General features: G+C 46.5%; 1 protein-coding gene across 1 annotated transcript in view; it reads right to left on the bottom strand.

The window, feature by feature from the left end:
- LOC146337301 (uncharacterized) overlaps nt 1-23,653 on the bottom strand; it is a 60,197-nt gene extending 36,544 nt beyond the window's left edge. Inside the window, exons 1-2 of the mRNA XM_084817505.1 lie at nt 23,537-23,653; nt 3,034-3,130 (exon numbers count right to left, since the gene is read on the bottom strand). Coding sequence (XP_084673631.1) covers nt 3,034-3,130; nt 23,537-23,550 — 111 coding nt within the window. The 5' untranslated portion in view covers nt 23,551-23,653. The remainder of the gene's footprint in view (nt 1-3,033; nt 3,131-23,536) is intronic.
- Between the last annotated feature and the right edge of the window lie 268 nt (nt 23,654-23,921).

Consider the following 23,921-nt stretch of genomic DNA (forward strand, 5'->3'; position numbering starts at 1 on the left):
GCCATGACCTGTCCATCTTGGGTGGCCCTGCACGGCATAGCTTATGGCTTCATTGAGTTATGCAAGCCCCTTCGCCACAACAAGGCAGTGATCCACGAAGAGGAGAAAAAGAATACATGGTGCAAAAAAGGCATAATCAGTTGTGTGTGTGGAATCTACTACATTTTCTTAATCTGCATTAATTATATTGCTTTTCTGGTGGTGGAATTTGGGTTGTGTTGGTCCAGAACTGACATTTCTTCAAGGACACACAGGCCTGTCTATTGGGTGATGATGCCTCTGTAAGCTGTGACACTTTAATGTTAGGATCAGGCAGGGATGGGGGGAGAACAGGTTACTGCAGTTTTAAGGTAAATCTCTCTGGGCTTTAGCAGTGCATTGGAAATAATTAATTTTGCTTGCCAGTTTAGTTTATAAATACGGATCCATCAAAATCACATTTCTACAAAGAGGGTGGCTGGGAAATCTGCTGTTGCCCAATGAGAAGAACTGAGCTTCTGTTGCAACATCTGAAACCTTTTGGATTTTCCTCCAGCAAACATGCACACTCTGTCTGTCGCTTTTTGGCGTTTGAGTGTTATTTGATACTGTAGTAAAACTAAGCTTTGGGATGGAAATTTTATTTTTATTTATTTATTGCATTTATACCCCGCCTTTTTTCCTCTTGCAAGGAACCCAAGGCGGCTTACATTATCCTCCTCCTCTCCATTTCATCCTCACAACAACAACCCTGTGAGGTGGGTTGGGCTGAGAGTCTGTGACTGGCCCAAAGTCACCCAGTGAGCTTCCATGGCCAAGTGGGGACTAGAACCCGGATCTCCCAGCTCCTAGTTGTGGAAACCACAACCCAGTTACAAAGGCTGTTGTACCTCAGATGGTTTGTAATGAAAGGAGCACTCCTTTCTGAATTTATCAAAGGGTCAGAAAAACAGATGGGCCAGTTTTCCAGAAATGGGCAGTGGAGGGTAGTGGTTCTGATGTCAGTGGGGCAGTGAATCCACTCCAGGTTTCAGTCAGGACCAGTCAGAACTCTAAAGCACCTTGGAGAGCTCCTTTAAAGTTCTGACTGAAACCTGGAGTGGGTTCACCACCCTACTGACACCAGAGCCACTAGAAATGGATTCCTTTCCCTTCCTCCATTTCTTCTTTGTTCAGCCCACAAAATGAAGATCACCGAGCCATTCAAACATGTGTTTGAACACCTCAGACTTTTTAACCATCGGGAAGCTCTTATTTATTGCCCAGAGGATGTGTTGGTGTTACCTCAGAGATAACTGCAGATTTATGAAAGCGGTGAAGCTGTTGCTTCTTTGGCATATGTGTAGAAATGAGCCTGGTCCTGCAGAATCCCCTTCAAGGACCAGGCTGCTGTTGTGGACCAAGCAGCAGAGCCCAAAGGAAGACCTTCACAGGGTTGCAGCCACACTCCTGGAAGATGGTGTTGGCGTGTCCTGTACGACGCAAAGAACTTGCAATTCGAACTTGGGTCTGTCCAGTGAAGCTGACTGGCAAAAAGTCCCTAGAGGGAAGTAACTCCATCACTCTCAGAATTTGCTGACACATGGTGTGGTGTGGCATGGTGTGTGCCACTAACATAGGAGACTTTAAAATGGGACCAGATGAGTTCAGGGAGGCAGGCCCATCAACCGCCATTAGCCCTGGTAGCTAGATTACCTAGAAACCTTCATGTACAGTAGCACAGAATCATAGAAACATAGAATAATAGGGTTGGAAGGGGCCTATAAGACCATCGAGTCCAACCCCGTGCTCAGTGCAGGAATTCAAGTCAGAGCATCGCTGACAGATGGCTGTCAGGGATGTCATCTTGAACGCCTCCAGTGTGGGAGAGCCCACCACCTCCCTAGGGAATCGGTTCCATTGTCGTATTGCTCCAACAGTCAGGAAGTTTTTCCTGATGTTCAGCCGGAATCTGGCTTCCTGTCACTTGAGCCCAGTATTCCGTGTCCTGCACTCTGGGATGATAGAGAAGAGATCCTGCCTTCCTCTCTGGGACAACCTTTCAAGGACTTGAAGAGCGCTACCCTATCTCCCCTCAGTCTTCTCTTCTCAAGGCTAAACAGGCCCAGTTCTTTCAGCCTCTCCTCATAGGGCTTTGTTTCCAGTCCCCTGATCATCTTTGTTGCCCTCCTCTGAATCCTCTCCAGCTTGTCTGCATCCTTCTTAAAAGTGTGGTGCCCAGAACTGGACACAGTACTCCAGGTGAGGCCTAACCAGTGCTGAGTTGAGGGGAACTAGTACTGACTGGCAGAAGCGCTCGAGGGTTCCAGGCAGGATTCTTTCCTCGCCCTATTTGGAGGAGCCGGGGATCGAACCTGGGACCTTCTGCATGCCAAGCATGTGCTCTGTCACACTGACTTATGGCCCCTCCCTGATACCAGATGCTGGAGGCAAGCAGCCCGGGAAAGAAAGACCCACCCCTTCCTGTCCTGCTCCCCAGCAGTGTTGCCAGCCACGTGAGAATTCCTAGACAGGGATAAGAGTTAAGGGTCTCCCTACAAGGTAGGAAGTCTTTTGCATGCTTAAACACAAACATAGGAGAAATCGGGGTTATTCAGCAGAGGACTAACTGGGACAGATGGTAGCAGGTCCTAGGCCTGCCGTCCCCAAACTGGTGCCATCCAGTTGTGGTGGATAGCAACTTCCATCCAGCATGCTGGCTGGGAACGATGGGAGTTGCAGTCCAACACATCTAGAGGGCACCGAGTTGCAGAAAGCTGTCCTAGTGTGTCCAGCATGTCTCAAACCAAAGACTGAGTGGGAGAAAGTATCTGGAGGCATTTTTCCCCCTCTTTGGTGCCACTGTTGCCCCTGCCAGGGCATTTTGCTGCATGAGGCAAACCAGCAAATGGCACCATCCAAAGACAAGGTGTAGAGAACCCAAGGCCAGTCCTGTTATTTGGGAACATGAGGCAGAAAACCCCGCTAGTGCTTTGCCCCATTCCTGGCAGGAATAGCTGCCCTGTCATGGCACCCCACATCAGCTGCTCGAGGCAGCAGCCTCACTGTGCTTACCCAATGGTAGGGCTGGCCCCTCAGTTTGTCTGTGCAGACTGCAGGCATTTCTGCTGAAGGAGTGAAAAGATTCAAGTGGTTTTGGTTTTGTCTGCTTCTGCAAGAAAGCACAGGGAAGGAGGAAAAGAACAGAAGTGGGCAATTCTGCACCCCTTTGTACTACATTAACCTGGCTCATCTGCCTGGGTTGGCTTGCCGTCATCAAGACAACAAGGAGGGGGCAGGAGGAAGTTCTTACCCTCCCTTTGAGAGTTTGGAACACTGTGTGTGTGTGTGTGTGTGTGTGTGTATTTATGCATACAATATATACATAATTCTGAGGCTCTGCAATGTGGTTTCAAAATGAATACGAACACTGCTGCTGCTTCCCAAATTCATCTGTCTGGCTGTTGCCGGGGTCAGAATGCTCGACCAGATGAGCCTTGGTCTGACTCTGGCCCAGCAAGGTGGTCAGAGGGAGAAGGCCAGCGGAGGCCGGTGCCTCTGACGTCAGTGGGGCGGTGAATCTGCTCTGGGTTTCAATCAGAACCAGTCAGAACTCCAAAGGAGCTATCCAAGACATGCACCTTGGATAGCTCCTTTAGAGTTCTGACAGGTTCAGACTGAAACCTGGAGCAGATTCACCGCCCCACTGACGTCAGAGGCACCGGCCTCAGCTGGGCAGAATTGTTGTTGTTGTTGGGGTCTGGCCACTGCAAATCAATTACTTACTTGGCTAAAGAATTCTGGTAGGATGAAGGGGGCTCTTTTAGGGACAGGGGCACTGCAAGGCAATTAAAAGATTCGGGGTCCAGGCCATTAGGACACACATCTCCCTAAAATCTTCATATGCTAGTTTATAGCTATGCAAATTTAGAACTAATGACTAGGATGTATTTGAATTTCACAGGAGACAAAGCCAGCCAGTTGATTTCTTGTCCCAATCATCTCAAATAAGATAAAGTATTCAACTGATTTGCACCCTGATCCATATTATCTGAAACTCATGGGAAAATGTGTGTTTTTTTTTTATCCCCAAGCCTAATTGCCATGCATGGGAAGATTTAGGGGGAGGTTAGGGCAGCATGTGGGAAGGGGAGAGTTAATCCTTCCCTCCCCAGCTGCTGTCCTCCTTGAAAATTGCCCCCTGCATGGTGATTAAGCTGAGGAAAAGCCTTTCTCTTAGCTCCAATGAACAGTCAATGGAATAGATCCAGGGCCCTTTGAAAAAGATTTGGGGCTCGGGCCCAGACCTACTAATGCCACTGTTTAGGAGCAAAGACCAACTGGAAACTTTCTGAGGATCACTTGACCATAAGGTTGCCACGTTATTTTGAATCAGAGGATCAGTACCTTTAACAGGTTCACAGCAGGCAGACAGTCAACAGGCGTGGGACTTCAGGGATGGGGTGAAAGCTGCTTCTGTTGCTTGTGTACTCAGAACAGCTCTGGCAGTGTGATGATTTGTTGGCAAATGGCTCCAGGATTCCTGCTTTCTTAATATTCCCCCTCCACACACACACACACACACACACACACACTTCAAAACACGAGCCATAAGCAGGTGGCTTCCAACTATCACCCCTGATTACCATCTTTGCCCTCAAGTCCATTTTCCTGATACATTCCTGCTGAGAGGCGCTTCTTATCTTATGAGCTTCCAAACTGTGGGCAAACCAGGGAGTGCTGTGCAGAAGTAAATGCATTGAATGGAGGCTCTACTCACTTTTGCAAGCAGCTGGAATTACCTGGTGTAGTCTGGACAGCTCTGGTGGAATTCAGTCACAAAGGTCTACATGGTATGAATCTTTTTAGCAACTGTGATAAACTGCAAAACAAAAACTGAAAACAAAAGCAACAACTGCACCCCACAATGTGTCTTGCTATACAGTTTGATGAAATGACAGCGGTGACAACACCACGCTCTTTAGGCTTCCTTCCAAGAATCTCTGGGGTTTACCTCGGAAGCCCATTGGAGGAAAGTCCACTTACAAATTCCCCCCAAAGAGGAAATACATCACCAGAAAAGAGGACAAATGGTGATACCAATTTGCAAAAAATATGCATACCCTGATTTATATGTATAACTGTAAATTTAGAAATTATTATAATAATTTCAAATAGAAATACAGGACATCTCACCACAGTGTGGAAGGCTGCGACCACATGGCCTGTTCAATCTGCCGCCCAGGTGGTAACTGGTGATGGGCAGCAGTATTTACGCTTCCTTATTTTTAAACTGGACTTGGACCAGACGGTCCTTCAAATAGAAGATGCCTTCAAATGGAGGATGGTCCTCTGGCAGCCCTTCAGATGGAGGACTGTCCCCTGTAAAAGAGGATAGTTGGCCACCCTACGAGGCAGCTTGGCTCACCACAGTCAGTCTTGCCCTGCAGTGCCCCACCACAAAGGAGTGTTGGGTTTGCTCCCCCAGGATGTGCACTGAATTCATGATTGGTACCCATGACGCTTAACAGGTCTGACTAACCTGAATCAGCAGGATGCTCTAGAACCTTCCGCAACCAGCACAGAGGCCTTCCACAGCAGATACACTACAGAGGGGTTCAGCCGGGGCCAGCCCAAGATGCTTTGTTGCCCGAGGCAAAGGACAAGATGGTGTACGCACACAAGAACACACACACACACACACACACTTGTCCATGTATGGAAACTGAACAGCTTGGCAGTTGAATCTTACGGTAACGCAGTCAACGGGACAACAGCTTTCACCATATCTGAGGGCAGCAGGTTAGCTGAGGAGTGCCGGACCGGCTGCGGGGCGCATGGAGCGCTGTCCTCCAAACCCTCACCCTGCTCCCCAGCCCCAGGCCTCCACACCTGAGGCAGCCACCTCGCCCTGCCAAACGCTACGGCTGTCCTTAGCAGGGCCCATTCTGATGAGGAAAGAGTTCCTTGGAAGCGCAAGGTTTGGAAAACCCTGCAAGAGCAGAATCCTCACTAGACTGTGTGTTAACTGTACGCTTAGCCAGCCCGCATTCATTTCAGGGAGGCTTGTGCAGAGTGCAGAGGGACTTCCCAGTAAATTGTCCCCACTAGGCATGATCCAGCAGGGAAGCACTTTTAAGTCCACTGAGCACAATGGGATGCAGCTTAGCACATGCTTCCCTCTCCCATCAAAATCAATGGGAGTTAAAAGGGCTTCACTATGACTTGAACACGTCCTCCATATTTTATTTGAAAGTTGGCCTTGGCGCCTGGCCTGTGACTTTGAAAACATCCTTTTGCATCCATAAGACAACAGCCTCAGGTTGGCCTGATACAGGGAAATATTGAGTCTGCTCTGTGACAAATGATCTCAGTACACAGGAGAAAGAGATGAAGGGAAGAGATATCTGTGCTTCCTTCTCAGAAACCTGGAAAAAAATTGTCTGCATGAAGATTACTCATTTGATGTGCCCATGTTTGCAATTTCATACCCCATGAAACTGGGTTTGTTTGCCAAGTCCTTTTGCTAAATCAAGAGCTGAAAAACGAAATGTCTTTTTTAAATGGGCGCTTCTAACAAGGGACCCTTCAGAGATATGGAGAAAGGGGCATTCAGAGGATTCCACCACATTGGCAGTGCTCATGGAAGCTGCCTTATCCTGAGTCAGACCCTCGGTCCATCTAACCCAGTAACACTGACTGGCAGAAGCAGCTCTCCAGAGTTTTAGGCAGGAGCCTTTCCCAACCCTACATGGAGATGCCAGGGATCGAACCTGGGACCTAATGCGTGCAAAGCAGCCTCCCTGACCAGCCCCTTCCTAACAGGCTCAAGTGAAACCTTTATTTCATGCTAATATTTGTAAGCCATTTTTTAGCTTTTGGGGTGGGGATGGAAAGCAGACTGAGGGAACCCTCCCCAACGGTGTGTCCCTGATTTCTTTGGCGCCATCCTTCCAGCTGCCCCTATAAAAGGGAAGTAGGAAAGGGCAGTTCCCTCCTTTCCATGCATAGAACTGTCCTATGAAGACCTACAACACCTTCTAGTTGTTGTTGTTGCTCAGTCATTAAGTCGTGTCCGACTCTTCATGACCCCATGGACCACAGCACGCCAGGCCTTCCTGTCCTGCACTCTCCCCCGGAGCGTGCTCAAATTCATATTCATTGCACTGGTGATGCTATCTAGCCATCTCATCCTCTGCCGTCCCCTTCTCCTTTTGCCTTCAATCTTTCCCAGCATGAGGGTCTTTTCCAGGGAGTTTGCTCTTCACATTAGGTGACCAAAATGTCTGAGCTTCAGCTTCAGTATCTGTCCTTCCAATGAGCTCTCAGGGTTGATTTCCTTTAGGATGGACTGATTTGACCTCCTTGCAGTCCAGGGGACTCATAAGAGTCTTCTCCAGCACCACAGTTCGAAGGCATCAATTCTTCGGTCCTCGGCCTTCCTTATAGTCCAGCTCTCACAGCCATACGTTGCTACTGGGAAAACCATAGCTTTGATTATATGAACCTTTGTCGGCAAGGTGATGTCTCTGCTTCTTACTATGCTGTCTAGGTTTGCCATAGCTTTCCTCCCAAGGAGCAAGCGTCTTTTAATTTCATGGCTACAGTTACCGTCTGCGGTGATCTTGGAGCCTAAGAAAATAAAATCTGTCACTGCTTCCATTTCTTCCCCTTCTATATGCCAGGAAGTGATGGGGCCAGATGCCATGATCTTAGTATGTTTAATGTTGAGTTTCAAACCAGCTTTTGCACTCTCCACTTTCACCCTCAACAAGAGGCTCTTTAGATCCTCTTCACTTTCTGCCATCAGTGTGGTATCATCTGCGTATCTGAGGTTGTCGATAATTCTCCTGGCAATCTTAATTCCGACCTGTGTTCGTCCAACCCGGCATTTCTCATGATGGACTCTGCATATAAGTTAAATAAGCAGAGCGACAATATGCAGCATTGTCGTACTCCTTTCCCAATTTTGAACCAATCGGTTGTTCCATGTCCTGTTCTTACTGTTGCTTCTTGTCCCTCGTACAGGTTTCTCAGGAGACAGGTAAGGTGGTCTGGTACTGCCATCTCTTTAAGAATTTGCCACAGTTTGTTGTGATCCACACAATCAAAGGCTTTAGCGTAGTCAATGAAGCAGAAATAGACTTTTTCTGGAATTCTCTTGCTTTCTCCATGATGCAGCGAATGTTGGCGATTTGATCTCTAGTTCCTCTGACTCTTCGAAACCCAGCTTGTACTTCTGGTAGTTCTCGGTTCGCATACTGCTGAAGCCTAGCTTGTAGGATTTTGAGCATCACCTTGCTGGCATGTGAAATGAGCGCAATTGTACGGTAGTTTGAACACTCTTTGGCATTGCCCTTCTTTGGAATTGGAATGTAAACTGACCTTTTCCAGTCTTGTGGCCACTGTCGAGTGTTCCAAATTTGGTGGCATATTGAGAGCAACACTTTAACAGCATTATCTTTTAGGATTTTAAATAGCTCAGCTGGAATACTGTCATCTCCGCTAGCTTTGTTGTTAGAAATGCTTCCTAAGGTCCACTTGACTTCACTCTCTAGGATGTCCGGCTCAAGTTCAGTGACCGCACTATCATGGCTATCAGGGACATTAAGATCTTTCCTGTATAGTTCTTCTTTGTATTCTTTCCACCTCTTCTAAATCTCATCTGCTTCTGTTAGGTCCCTGCCTTCTTTGTCCTTTATCATGCTCGTCTTTGCACAAAACGTTCCCTTGATCAATCTAATTTCGATATTGACCATCTGGTGATGTCCATGTGTAGAGTCGCCTCTTGTTCTGTTGGAAAAGAGTGTTTGCTATGATCAGCGTGTTCTCTTGGCGAAACTCTATGAGCCTTTGTCCTGCTTCATTTTGTACACCAAGGCCATGCTTGCCTGTTATCCCGGTGATTTCTTGAATTCCCACTTTAGCATTCCAATCCCCTATGATGAAGGGGACATATTTTTTTTGGTGTTAGTTCTAGAAGGAGTTGTAGGTCTTCATAGAACAGATCAACCTCAGCTTCTTCAGCCTCAGTGGTTGAGGCATAGACTTGAATTACTGTGATGTTGAATGATTTGCCTTGGATTCGTACTGAGATCATTCTATCGTTTTTGAGATTGTACCCCAGTACTCCTTTTCCCACCTTTTTGTTGACTATGAGTGCTACTCCATTTCTTCTAAGGGATTCTTGCCCACGGTAGTAGATATAATGGTCACCTGAATTAAATTTGCCCATGCTTGTCCATTGTAGTTTGCTGATTCCCAAGATGTCGATGTTCAATCTTGCCATCTCATGTTTGACCACCTCCAGCTTACCTTAATTCATTGATCTTACATTCCAGGTTCCTAAACAATATTGTTCTTTACAGCATCGGACTTTCTTTTCACCACCAGACACATCCACAGCTGAGTGTCCTTTCGGCTTTGGCCCAGCCGCTTCACTCTTTCTGGCGCTACTTGGAAATTCCCTCTGCTCTTCCCCAGTAATATATTGGACACCTTCCAACCTGAAGGGCTCATCTTCCGGCATCATATCTTTTAGCCTTGTCATACGTTCCATGGGGTTTTCTTGGCAAGAATACTGGAGTGGGTTGCCATTTCCTTCTCCACATTGACCACATTTTGTCAGAACTCTCTGCCATGACCTGTCCATCTTGGGTGGTGCTGCACGGCATAGCTTATGGCTTCACTGAGTTGTGCAAGCCCCTTCGCCACAACAAGGCAGTGATCCATGAAGGGGAACACCTTCTAGGGCTAACACCAAAAAAAGATCTCCACTTCATCATAGGGGATTGGAATGCTAAAGTGGGAAGTCAAGAAATAACCGAGATAACAGGCAAGCATGGCCTTGGTGTACAAAATGAAGCAGGACAAAGGCTAATTGAGTTTTGCCAAGAGAACACACTGATCATAGCAAACACTCTTTTCCAACAGCACAAGAGGCAACTCTACACATGGACATCACCAGATGGTCAATATCGAAATCAGATTGATTATGTACTTTGCAGCCAAAGATGGAGAAGCTCCATACAGTCAGTAAAAAGAAGACCTGGAGTTGACTGTGGCTCAGATCATGAGCTGCTTCTTGCAAAATTTTGGCTTAAATTGAACAACGTAGGGAAAACCACTAAATCATTCAGGTATGACTTAAATCACATCCCTTATGAATATACAGTGGAGATGAGGAATAGATTTAAGGGATTCGACCTGATAGACAGAGTGCCTGAGGAACTATGGACGGAGGTCCGTAACATTGTTCAGGAGGCAGCAACTCAATCCATCCCAAAGAAAAAGAAATGCAAGAAAGCAAAGTGGCTGTCTGAGGAGGCTTTACAAGTAGCTGAGGAAAGAAGGGAAGCGAAAAGCAAGGGAGAAAGGGGAAGATATATCCAACTGAATGCAGAGTTCCAGAGATTAGCAAGGAGAGACAAGAAGGCCTTCTTAAATGAACAATGCAAAGAAATCAAGGAAAACAATAGAATGGGGAAGACTAGAGATCTTTTCAAGAAAATCGGAGATCTGAAGGGAACGTTTTGTGCAAAGACAGGCATGATAAGGGACAAAGAAGGCAGGGACCTAACAGAAGCAGATGAGATTAAGAAGAGGTGGAAAGAATACACAGAAGAACTATACAGGAAAGATCTTAATGTCCCTGATAGCCATGATAGTGCGGTCACTGAACTTGAGCCGGACATAGAATCATAGAATAGTAGAATCATAGATAGTAGTGTTGGAAGGGGCCTACAAGGCCATCGAGTCCAACCCCCTGCTCAGTGCTAGAGAGTGAAGTCAAGTGGGCCTTAGGAAGCATTACTAACAACAAAGCTAGCGGAGATGACAGTATTCCAGCTGAGCTATTTAAAATCCTAAAAGATAATGCTGTTAAAGTGTTGCACTCAATATGCCAACAAATTTGGAACACTCAGCAGTGGCCACAAGACTGGAAAAGGTCAGTTTACATTCCAATTCCAAAGAAGGGCAACGCCAAAGAGTGTTCAAACTACCGCACCATTGCGCTCATTTCACATGCCAGCAAGGTGATGCTCAAAATCCTACAAGCTAGGCTTCAGCAGCATGCGAACCGAGAACTACCGGAAGTACAAGCTGGGTTTAGAAGAGTCAGAGGAACTAGAGATCAAATCGCCAACATTCGCTGCATCATGGAGAAAGCAAGAGAATTCCAGAAAAACGTCTATTTCTGCTTCATTGACTACGCTAAAGCCTTTGATTGTGTGGATCACAACAAACTGTGGCAAATTCTTAAAGAGATGGGTGTACCAGACCGCCTTACCTGTCTCCTGAGAAACCTGTACGAGGGTCAAGAAGCAACAGTAAGAACCAGACATGGAACAACCGATTGGTTCAAAATTGGGAAAGGAGTACGACAAGGCTGCATATTGTCACCTTGCTTATTTAACTTATATGCAGAGTACATCATGAGAAATGCCGGGTTGGATGAATCAGAGGTCGGAATTAAGATTGCTGGGAGAATTATCAACAACCTCCGATATGCAGACGATACCACCCTAATGGCAGAAAGCGAAGAGGATCTAAAGAGCCTCTTGTTGAGGGTGAAAGAGGAGAGTGCAAAAGCTGGTTTGAAACTCAACATTACAAAAACGAAGATCATGGCATCTGGCCCCATCACTTCCTGGCATATAGAAGGGGAAGAAATGGAAGCAGTGACAGATTTTACTTTCTTGGGCTCCAAGATCACCGCAGATGGTGACTGTAGCCATGAAATTAAAAGACGCTTGCTCCTTGGGAGGAAAGCTATGGCCAACCTAGACAGCATAGTAAGAAGCAGAGACATCACCTTGCCGACAAAGGTCCGTCTAATCAAAGCTATGGTTTTCCCAGTAGTAATGTATGGCTGTGAGAGCTGGACTATAAGGAAGGCTGAGCGCCGAAGAATTGATGCTTTCGAACTGTGGTGCTGGAGAAGACTCTTACGAGTCCCCTGGACTGCAAGGAGGTCAAATCAGTCCATCCTAAAGGAAATCAACCCTGAGTGCTCATTGGAAGGACAGATAATGGAGCTGAAGCTCCAATATTTTGGCCACCTAATGCGAAGAGAAAACTCCCTGGAAAAGACCCTGATGCTGGGAAAGACTGAAGGCAAAAGGAGAAGGAGACGGCAGAGGATGAGATGGCTAGATAGCATCACCGATGCAATGAATATGAACTTGAGGATGCTCCGGGAGAGAGCGCAGGACAGGAAGGCCTGGCGTGCTATGGTCCATGGGGTCACGAAGAGTCGGACACGACTGAACGACTGAACAACAACAACAACATCATGAGAAACGCTGGGTTGGATGAATCACAGGTCGGAATTAAGATTGTAGGGAGAATTATCAACAACCTCAGATACGCAGACAATATCACCCTAATGGCAGAAAGCGAAGAGGATCTAAAGAGCCTCTTGTTGAGGGTGAAAGTGGAGAGTGCAAAAGCTGGTTTGAAACTCAACATTACAAAAACTAAGATCATGGCATCTGGCCCCATCACTTCCTGGCATATAGAAGGGGAAGAAATGGAAGCAGTGACAGATTTTATTTTCTTAGGCTCCAAGATCACTACAGAAAGTGACTGTAGCCATGAAATTAAAAGATGCTTGCTCCTTGGGAGGAAAGCTATGGCAAACCTAGATAGCATAGTAAGAAGCAGAGACATCACCTTGCCGACAAAGGTTCATATAATCAAAGCTATGATTTTCCCAGTAGCAACGTATGGCTGTGAGAGCTGGACTCTAAGGAAGGCTGAGCGCCGAAGTATTGATGCCTTCGAACTGTGGTGCTGGAGAAGACTCTTACGAGTCCCCTGGACTGCAAGGAGGTCCAATTAGTCAATCTTAAAGGAAATCAACCCTGACTGCTCATTGGAAGGACAGATACTGAAGCTGAAGCTCCAATATTTTGGCCACCTAATGCGAAGAGAAAACTCCCTGGAAAAGACCCTGATGCTGGGAAAGACTGAAGGCAAAAGGAGAAGGGGACGGCAGAGGATGAGATGGCTAGATAGCATCCCTAATGCAATGAATGTGAACTTGAGCACACTCCGGGAGACAGCGGAGGACAGGAAGGCCTGGCGTGCTATGGTCCATGGGGTCATGAAGAGTCGGACACGACTGAACGACTGAACAACAACAGGGCAGGAGCTGGGTGGGAAAGCCCCCCATTCTCCAGAATGGCTTAACTATCTCTGAAGGCAGGAGCTCACTGGTGGCTGTAGTGGCAAAGGGCGATTTCTGACTTGGAGCCTGTCTGTAACAGGGGATAATAATCCAGGCTGAAATAAAATTGGCCAGGAAATAAAACTGGGGTGTTATACAAATTTATCAGAGAAGAGGAAGGGAACCAATATTGTTACAATGTTTTGTTGCTGTTATTGTTTAAAATATGTATACATACATACATACATATGGAGCTTTATTCATTCACATCTTTCTTTCTTTATTTATTTTATATTATTTATGTAGCGCCCAATAACCGAAGTTTTCTGGCCAGTTTACAACTCCGACTTATTTCAGTTCCAACGCCGAGACCAACATTTTTAAAATATTGACTGCGTCTGAGCTGGTGCTCTCTTGAGGTTTCTGCCATGGTGTCTTTCTAGAAAGTGGCTCAAGAGGTTGGACTTTGAGTCCCATTAAAACCAAGCTGCCTAATTTTTATTTTTGCTCATGAAATAGGAGTTTCACTTTGTCTCTTCAAGGCGGGATGTTTGGCTTTAGTATAATCCAAGCACTTTGGGGCCAGAAGTGTAGTTACTTCTCTTGAAAACCATTGAGATGGATCTATGTTTAATGTTATTTTTAAAGTCAATTTCAAAGAGATTATTTCTGCCAAGAGAGTGAGTGACCCCTTGTGGATTATGTAAAACTAATTTTTTAATGTTTTTTTTTTAATCCAACTCTCACCATGGACTTCTTCCCTTGATTCTGAATTATCAGAAGATTTATTGTGAAACGGAGGCGCCACACTGATTTATGGAGTTACTCTTCAAGCATTCAGTCCACCAGCTACACACAGAAGAGGGAGGTTGTGGGCCTGGAGCTCGGCTGAACAGTGGATATATATTACACTATGGGGAAAACAAGAGCTAAAAACCAGCTGGTCCACTGTAACAATTGCAGAGATCCTTCTTTCTGATGAAAGGATAATCTACATCTGGGCTTAATACAAAACATGATGGGTTGACCTGGGGTTTCAGGATGTCAGGTGCAGCTTGGGTAATTTCTAGTGATGGGCAAAATCACCCTGAGTGAATTCGTTACTTTCCCGGAAAATAACAAATTCATCCATGTGAGCTCAAACGAGAGTTCTCCTTTAGTACGAGGTCTTGTTCCCTGTATATGGGTTCTTGCGCATGCTCAGTATCAAAATGCATCTTAGCAGCTGTCGTTTGGAGTCGCATACTGCAGCACGATTGAAGGCCATCCATGGCTGCCAGTCTTGATGGCTCTATGTGACCTCCAGTATCAGAGGCAGTCTGCCTGTGTACACCAGTTGCTGGGGAACATGGGCAGGAGCATGATGTTGCACTCGTGTCCTGCTTGTGGGCTTCCTGTGGGCAGCTGGTTGGCCGCTGTTTGAGCAGAGTGGTGGACTAGATGGACCCTGGGTCTGATCCAGCAGGGCTCTTCTGATGTTGTCATGTCACCGTGTTATGTGCGTCCTTCCTGATTTGTTGTGCCATTGCCAATCGCTGGTATATGGGGGAGAGAAGAAGGTGGGCTGGCGGGATGCTCCTCTTCATGGCGCCAGAACTGCAGCAGCGACAAGGAAGCGGCAGGGGCCACCTGAGGTCATTCAAGGGTGCAACCCACCAGCCCAGTGCACACGCAGCAATGGTGTTGCTGGATGCAGACTGCGCATGCTCCAATGCTCACAGTCAGTTCTGAACTCGGTCGCAATGGGGTTGTGCATTGCTCCAGGCTCGCTACAAAGGTGAACAGTACGAACAGATGAGTTTCATTTCAACCAATGAGCCAACTGATTTTGGGATCTGGCAGCATCGTGAGACTCATTTTGGAGTCCTTTGGCACCAGCACTGCTGCTGCTCTTTGGCTTTAGACGAAGTTATTCTTGTTGGACATAATCCACGAGGTGGATCTCCTGCTCAAGGTAGGTCCACGGAAATGAGTCGGACTTGCTTAAGAGCATGGGATGTGCTCCTCCACAGCTCCTATTAATTTCAATGGGACTTGTGTGCATTCATGCTCTTGCACTGTTTCTGTGCATTTCCCTCCAAATGATCCTGCGCTCTCCTTGCCACACTTCTGCTGCCTCTGCATCTCTCCGGGCTCCTTCACACCGGGCTTTTAGCCTGTGATTGAGATTGCTCTCTCATGGAGGTTTATGGGCTCTTTACATGATGTCGTGATCATCCAACCCATCTCCTGCACTAAATGCCCTTCCTTCTGTTTTTAAATAGATCGCAGATAATGAGCTATCAAATTACCCCGCTGTGTTCTGCTTCAGTTCCCTCCCTCAAAAGAGTTAAAGCGGCAAGAAGAGGAGCGAGATCGATGAGAGATAACGGAAGATTTAGATACAGGGGAGGAGGAGGGGGAAGGGGGGGGAAAGGAGTGATCCTGCATTTAAAACGGAGGCAGAAAGCCCTGTTTTAAATGCAGGATTGTAGGCTAGTGTACAGATGCCCTCCCTCTTTCCTTTCTGCTTGCACCGTGGCGTCTTGAATGGCCCCTGGCATGGGAGTGGAAAAGCACACAATGCAAATTATGTTCTCAGAGTCCTTCCCCCAGAAAGGGCGTCTCCCAAATCCTCTTATGGCAAGGTCATCAGATGAAAACTTCAGAGATGAAGTACAGGGGGAGGGAGGCTCTAATGCTTTTGGATGTTCTATAGAATAATTTGCTCTACAGCAGTATTTGTGGTATTTTTTGGACAAAATATAAAGCTAAATCTTAAAGAATGCTGATTTTTTTGTTTGCTTAAAGAAAGAAATACATTTTAAAAATTAGCATTGTGAATGATGCTTATGTTTCCAAGGTATGCACATGCCTATGGACACACAGTTAAATTATGGAGGAAAGTCTAAGGAGGGTGAAATGAACTCAAGAAACCTCACCACCCCGACTCCACCCAGTCTAGCCAAATCATGCCTTTCCCTGCCTCCTGCAGCCTTCTAAAAACAATAGCTAAAGGCACAATCCTATGAATGTTTGGACAGAAAAAGTCCTACAACTCCCAGCATTCACCTGGGGAATGGTGGGAGTTGTAGGACTTTTTTCTGTCTAAACATGCTTAGGATTGTACCCTAACAGGGCTTTCAAAAAGGTGGGGGCACCAGGGCACCACTGCCTCCCCCTCCCTGCATAATCTGGGCACTGAATATACACCCAGCTCTGGGGAGATGGGTTTAGGAGCCTGGCCCTGCTCTCCTTTCCTTGGAACACTAAGAAGAACAACAGATCATAGGCTGATAGAAATCTATTTCCTTTCACCGAGGAATGGGGTGGTGCTGCCCAGCAGGCAATAGCATCACCCACTTTTAGAGAAGGGCTCAGATGCAATCCCTCCCATCTCCAGGGCTGGGAAAACCGCCCACCAAAGACCCTGGTGGTGCCAGTTGGAACACAGAGCAGAGACTGTAGTGAGCTAGACGGACCAAAAGTTGAGACTCGAACACCGCTTCACATGCAAAGCGGTTGACATCTGTGGTCAGGGTAGCCTACACAGTCGTTGCCCCCCACCACTCCCTGCAAGACCACTCCCTTCGGACACCCTCCTACGAGCCTTCGTAGGTCAAATTCTAATTGGACTTATGTCCACCTAACTCTGGAGAATGAAGTCTGGCCCCCTCTCCTCAGAACACCCAGGCAGCTTGGCTCCAAAGGCCAGCGTGATGAACAGGATGGGAGAGTAAACTATAAAATTTCTGGAACACCAAGAAATTCTGGCTAAGCTCTCCTTGTTCTAATAAGGTTACAAAATACTGACATGGATATCTCTGAGATACTAATTAGGGATGGGCAAAGCAGAGGAAAGGAAAGGAAGAAATCCCTTTCGCTGTCCTTTTGGGGGTGAGCAAAAGTTCAGCAAACTGCTTCTCCTATTCCTTGGTACAGACTCTGTATATCCAGCTTCCAGCAAAGGACTGCGGCCAGACACACACGCACATACACAGTCCGGCAACTCTCCTTACAGCATTTCCAGCCCAGCTCAAAGCAGGATGGTGGTATGCAAACTTCGTTGTGATTTAAGACAGTTTTATCCTGCCTTTTCTCAAGCCAGCTAGTACCTGTAAACTTAAAACCAGTAGAAAGCTCATGGCTCCGATGTCCGGGGGGTGGTGAATCCACTCTGGGTTTCAGTCAGAACTCTAAAGGAGTTGTCCAAAGTGCTTTGCTTTGCACTTTGGATAGCTCCTTTAGAATTCTGACTAGTTCTGACTGAAACCCAGAGCAGATTCACCACCCCGTGGACATCGGTGCCACCAGCCTCCACTACTTAAAACAATTATAACAATAAACACTAAAAGCAGCAGAATAAAGAAAATGCGAGAAGCCATGAAAACTCCTTGAGCATGCAGCTTCCAGCAAATTGGGACAATTCCAAGAGCGAAACCCCCACTCACCATGGCCCCAAAGCCTCCCCAAAGCAGGAGGCTTCACCAACCCAGTGGAAGGCCACAGAAACATGCAAGGTGAGCCTCCTTCAGGAGGGGTCTCAGAGCAGAGCCTGGGCACAGCCGCAGAAGAAGCCCTCCCCCTGGCTCCAGCTAAGTGCGCGTCTGGGAACCTGGAGACGCAAAGGGGGCCTCCTCCGAGGAGCTCAGCAGGTGTGCAGGTCTGGCGGGAGAGGCTCCCCGCAGACGTCCTGTCTGTGGCCTCAAAGGTCAGCATGTGCTCCTGGGCCCTACCGTGTGCAGAGTTTACACATCAGGGGAACTGTGGAACCAGCACTTTAGCACTTCTGGGTCTTACAGGGCCAGAAGAACATTGGTTTTAAATGCAGCATCAGAAGCCAACTAGATGCTACCTGCAGTGCAGGCTTACTACCATCCGTTGGCCAGTGGCTCTCTTCCAACTCCCGGGTTGCACGATGATCCATTCCCCTCCACCTGCCACATCCTGTTCCCGATTTTTGCTTACAGTGGCAGGCGCCAATTTGCATTATTCAAACCAGGAGATCCACCCATCAGCTTTGGCCTGCTGCCACAAGCGTGGTATTCCATGCAAATTCATTTGGAATTTAACAACAAAAAATATTTGGTGCTGCATTTTGGATCCTATTGGCAAATTGCCTAAGGCCAAAAGCAATGCCAACTCTCCTTTCGCTGGCAACTCACAATGGCTCACTGACGTAATCTTATCTGCTGGAGCACCTGATGGTTGCCGAGTCATGAAAATCTTCTCACTGCACTAGAACCTGTGGTCTCCTGCAGGAGTCAATGGGTTGGCTTTGTTAAACAGCCTCATTTGGGATGCTTAGCCTTAACAACAGAGACCTTTCGCCCATCCCAGCATTGCCAGCTGTCCCTGTCCCCCAGATCCTGCACCTCCATTTCATTCGGAAACCTCTCCAGATTTCATCCCTTCTGCACCTTTCTTTCCTTAACAATGTCCCACCTCCCTACTCTTATGCCTGTGTCTTTGGCCTCTGGTTCCTTGCTTAGCTGACACCTGGCCTGGCCATTTCTTAATTTTTGCTTTTGTGCCAGTTGCCAACAAAAGTAAGGAATAGGACTGTCAGTGATGAAGTCAGAGAGTTTTAGACTCTGAACTTCGTTGCCTTACAAGAACTCCCTCCTCTTTAGTTGGCCATCACACGTATTTGCTGACTTCAAAATGTGGCAAGCACACCTTGCTGCGTTTCAGACCCACCTGCTGAGAGGAGCCTGAACTTCTACCCCAAAGTCCTGCCCAGACGGTACCACTGAGGGCTGATCCTTCCTACCCTGAGGGTGTCCCTACACTGAGCAAAAAAATCCGCATCCTTTCTGGGGCTTTCTGCTTTTGCTTTCTTTGCGGGATTAGGATTTTATTGATTGATTGATTGCATTTATACCCCGCCTTTCTCCCTCTCGCAAGGAGCTCAAGGCGGCTTACATTATCCTCCTCCTCACCGTTGTATCCTCACAACAACAACCCTGTGAGGTGGGTTGGGCTGAGAGTCTGTGACTGGCCCAAAGTCACCCAGTGAGCTTCCATGGCCGAGTGGGGACTACAACCCGGATCTCCCGGCTCCCAGTCCGTCACTCTCGCCACTACACTACACTGGCTCTCCAGTGATGGACTTCTTTACACAGCAGACACGTGACTTGCATGGAGGAAGCACCTCCCTTCCTCCCTGGGATGTGTCTTGCTTTCCTCGCTTAACTTGTGCTGTACTGTTTCCCTGCAGCCCTAGACACACTTACTTGGGACTTACTTCCGAGTAGACATAAGATCACTGTAAGTCTGCAACCTTCAGCACACTTACTTGGGAGTAAGCCCCACTGAACTTAATGGGGAGCTCTGAATCAACAGAGGAAGTTGATTCTGGGCAGGGGCGGGAATCAAATCAGTGTCCCTTCGTTGCAGGGAGGCATTTTACTCATTTCATTTCATTTAATTTATTATATTTCTATACCGCCCCATAGCTGAAGCCCTCTGGGAGGTTCACAAAAATACTCTCTTCTCCCTCCGATTGGTGACTGAGAGACACATGGTCTGAGCTGACGAAAGTCCTTCCTTGGCAAGGCCATGGTGCTAAGCTGGCATTACACACTGCCAATATGGCGCCATTAACTTTTATTACTAGTTTATCGCTGATGTTTTTGAAAGCGCGATAAAGGGGGAAATGTGTGCGAGGTGTCCTGGAGGTTGGTGATGTCATGTGAAGGACCCGCAAAATTCTGTGAGTGACCGATCATGAGCATGCAATAAATCACTCGTGTGCAGACAGCCTGAGTCATGGAGGTTTGTTTTTAAGCTGTACACCTTAGGCAAATAGATCCCTTTTGTGCCGGGGCCACCCCCAGGCTTGCTGGAAGCTGCTGAGCTTGACAGGGCCGGTGCCAAGGGCAGCTGTGGCTGGGCACCTGCCGAGGGCCCCCACCCCAGCAGGGGCCCACTGGCAAGAGCCCCTGGAGTTGCTCTGCCTCTTCACCATTGCAGCCTGCTTGTTCCCCTGCCTCTCGCTCTGGCGCAGACATGTGTTTGGCCCTCCAAGCTGTTCCAACAATGTCCCCGTCTACTTCACTAGCAACCTAAAGTGAAAGGCGTAATGTAAAGCAATCCTAGAGATAACATATAAAATAGCCTCCTGCTTCTGCTTTGCAAGGATTCCATGCATACGTTTGGCTAATTTAAGCTTTCACAGAGATACGGCTTCTCCGATAGAGTGTTTCTGGCCATCTCCTCGCGTGATGGAGGTTTGGAGCCGCGCTTGGCCTGTGAAATCAAACGGCTTTGCTACAGTCTTCGAAAGGTTGTAAGAACATGCAAAGCGCCCTGCTGGCTCATATTAAAGTGCATACAGTCCTGCCTCCCATTTCCCAGAGTGGCCAACCAGGTGCCCCAGTGGGAAGCCCCCAGCAGGACACAAAAGCAACGACCCTCTCCCACTATCATTCCTCGGCCATTCAGTGGTACACTGCCTCTCACCCTGGAGGCTTCACATAGACATCATGTTTAGTAGCCATTGACAGACATCTCTGTGCATTTGCCTAGTCTTCTTTTAAAATTTAAAGCCGCCTAGGCAAGGACCCATCATCCCCACCTGTCGTGACAATAAGAATTCCATAAGTTAATTATAAGTTATGGGAAGTAGTTTCTTTTGATTGTCCTGGATCTAATGCCAATCAATGTAATTGGTAGGGTGTCCTATTTTACAGAGGGCAGACTTCCATTTGATGGTGTCCTCCATTTGAAGGGCTGTCCAATTCCAGTAGGGGATAAAGATAAAGAACCGCATTCAAGGGGGAAGCTTAGTTGCTCCTACAGTTGAGGTATTCCAGAAGAAGATTGTGTCACAATTACTGTGTGGCACAGAGTTCTGGGGCTACAATAAAGTCTCCCCTCTGGACGTTGTGCAGAACTCCTTCTTAACATCTCTGTTGGTTGTCTCCAAAGGCATGCCAGCTCCTTTTTGAAGGGCTGAAACAGGGCTACTCTCTTTACAAACTGGTGCACATATTGCTCTAGCCCTGTACTGGCTGAAGCTGGTTAGTATGAGTGATACCCGTCTCCCCCAAAAATATTTCCTAGAACCACAACAATCTTTGGCCCAAAGCTCTTGGACAAATTCTGTCAGTAGAGTCCCCGTTCGTACAGGATTAAAATCGGAGCCCCACTAAACTATGCCTCTAATAGAGTTAGACAGCTCGTTAAAGAAAAGATCCACCTTGATTCCAAGCAGTGGGACCTACTTCTAATTTCTCAGATGGCATACTCTTCTTGGTAACCAATATATCAAACATCATTCGGGCTGGAGCAGTATTTTACTAAGCTTACGCTGGCGCCACTCAGAAGAGCATTTACAGCTCTGTGCTTTCAGTGTGTGCCCTCAACCTATTTAGAAGGAAGATTTTATAATATTCCCGTGCACCAAAGCCTCTGCATCTGTGACTCAGGGGAAGTGGAGGACATGCAACATCATTTGCTACGATGCCCTCTATATACCTCCCTTAGACAAAAATTCCTTGAATACATCTCTGCTCTTTATCCGGTTGACCTCCACTTGATCAAATTTGTATTTCGTTGGCTGATAATAATGTACATATTACTGCTCTGGTTGCAAAATTTGTCCTGGCTGCAAGTAAGTTAAGAGCTAGGCACCAAAACCATCCATAATTGCATCCCAATGTGGGGCCCATATAAATTGTGTTCCCCTTCGTGTCAGACTAGTATTCTGTTGGGGAGCTTTTGAGCCATGTCAATGTGTTCTTGTATTTTTATACTCTTTTTACTCTTGTATTTCTGTTTACCATTTTTACTGTATTTTGTCTTACTATTTTTACGGTATTACGTTTTAGCTAATTGTCCTATTTGTATTTTATTCTGTTTTAAAAATATAAAATTGTGATAGCTTATCACTTTTAGCAATAAAGATAATTCATTCAGATAAAGAACGGCAAGACCTGTTGCTCATCAGCAATGAGCACCAGAACAGCAGACCAAGCAAGCAGGCACACAGATCACCTGCTCACGGACTTCCACACTATGGTGAGATGTACTGTATTTCTATTTAAATGATTGCGATTATGTCTAAATTTGCATGTATACCTATAAATTGGCATATGCACATTTTATGCAAATCAGTTTGCGATAGATTTCATCTTTTTCGGCAATTCATAAGTGGTCACCCTGACCCTGAGAGCTGCTATTATGAGAAAGGGAGAAAAACACACTATTCACTTTTCCCACACCACACACAGTTTTATGTCCTCATTTAGTTGCCTTTGCTAAACTAAAAAGCCATAGGGTGCAATCCTATGCATGTTTAGACAGAAAAAAGTCCCACAACTCCTAGCATGCCCCAGCCAGCAGGGCATGCTGGGAGTTGTAGGACTTTTTTTCTGTCTAAACATGCATAGGATTGCACCCTTAAACCCTCTTGTCTTTCCTTATACAGAAGGTGCTCCAACCACTTGATTATCTGGGTTGCCTTTTTCTGATTATTGGAGTCCATTAAGGCCCTTTGCAAATGCCATCACTACAGCTTTGTAAAATAGCAATCGACTGACTTTTTGATCTTTCTCTGAAGGTTGCTTTCAAACATCCGCAAATACACAAAACTTGGAAACATAATTTAAATACACACTCACACACACACGTCATATTTCAACACTAAAAACATCGACTTTTCTTTTGTTCCCGGTAGCGCATGTTTGTCAGGCACCAAATTACAGTTGGCAGCGCAGGCATGCTGCACTTATCTCATGACTTAATTCTAGAATTATTGCCTTTAATGTGAGAACTGTTGCCAATTAAGATGCATCATGTTGTAACGATCTATATATACAAGTTGAACCATTCATGAAATTGGTTCAATGTGGTCAAAATGACTGAAGCTTTCTAGTGCATCCTTATGCATGTCTACTGAGAAGTAGGCCCCAATGAGTTCAATGGGACTTACTCCCAGATACGTGGTTGCAGCCTTAGTTGATTAATTACTGGAGGCCACTTTGAATTGGCATCTGCAGATTTGCATCAGTGAGAGTTAAAGGCACACTTTGGTTTCGTTATGGCACTTTGGTCACATGTCACTGAAATTTGGGATGAAAAATAAAATATTAAAGTTGGCCTTTCCTTCCTTTGGTTATTAAATAGAAAATAACCTTGCTCTTCCTTTGATCTCTCAAAACTGAACCCACATGGAGGTTTCGGTAGCAGTCCCCCAATATGTTTTCAGTGTTTTTTAGCATTTATCATTACAAGCCTATGCATGTCTCCTCAAAAGTAAGTAAGTGGGTATAGAATTGCAGCCTATTTCTGGAAGGTTGAAGACTTGAAAATCCAAAGTGTGGCTGACAGGCCACTTTCTTTGAGGGCTCATTAATGTCACTTGATGAAATGTGACCCTATTTACATCCAACAGGATGACGGGGAGGCAGTTAAAATGATTACCTGAAGGGCATCATGAAACGGCTGGTGATGTTGAAACGTTCCTGCGATAAGTCACTCCAAGAATGCTCAAGTTATTCTTAGGTGTGTCCTCGTGTGAGAATCCTGGCCTTTCTGTTTGTGCTGCTACTGAGTAAACGAGAGGATAAGAGGAGGCAGATGCAGGGCTCAGCACTTTTCTTTTCTTGTTTTTTTTAAACGAAGGAGCCAAATTGTATTGTTTTCTTTTCTGCAGGCTCCAGGTTGAAGATATGTGCAAGTTTAAACAAGACATACCAGAAGGCCTCATTAAAAATTACTTTCTCCTGGATAATATTCAACTCAAAGTTAGTGGTAATGCGAATGATGTCATCTCTTTTAAGCTCCTGTGACCCGGGCCTTCGCACAT

This window comes from Heloderma suspectum, chromosome 11 (assembly GCF_057233095.1).
Source record: "Heloderma suspectum isolate Gila_16-S chromosome 11, 16-S_ref, whole genome shotgun sequence".
Taxonomy (NCBI): domain Eukaryota; kingdom Metazoa; phylum Chordata; class Lepidosauria; order Squamata; family Helodermatidae; genus Heloderma; species Heloderma suspectum.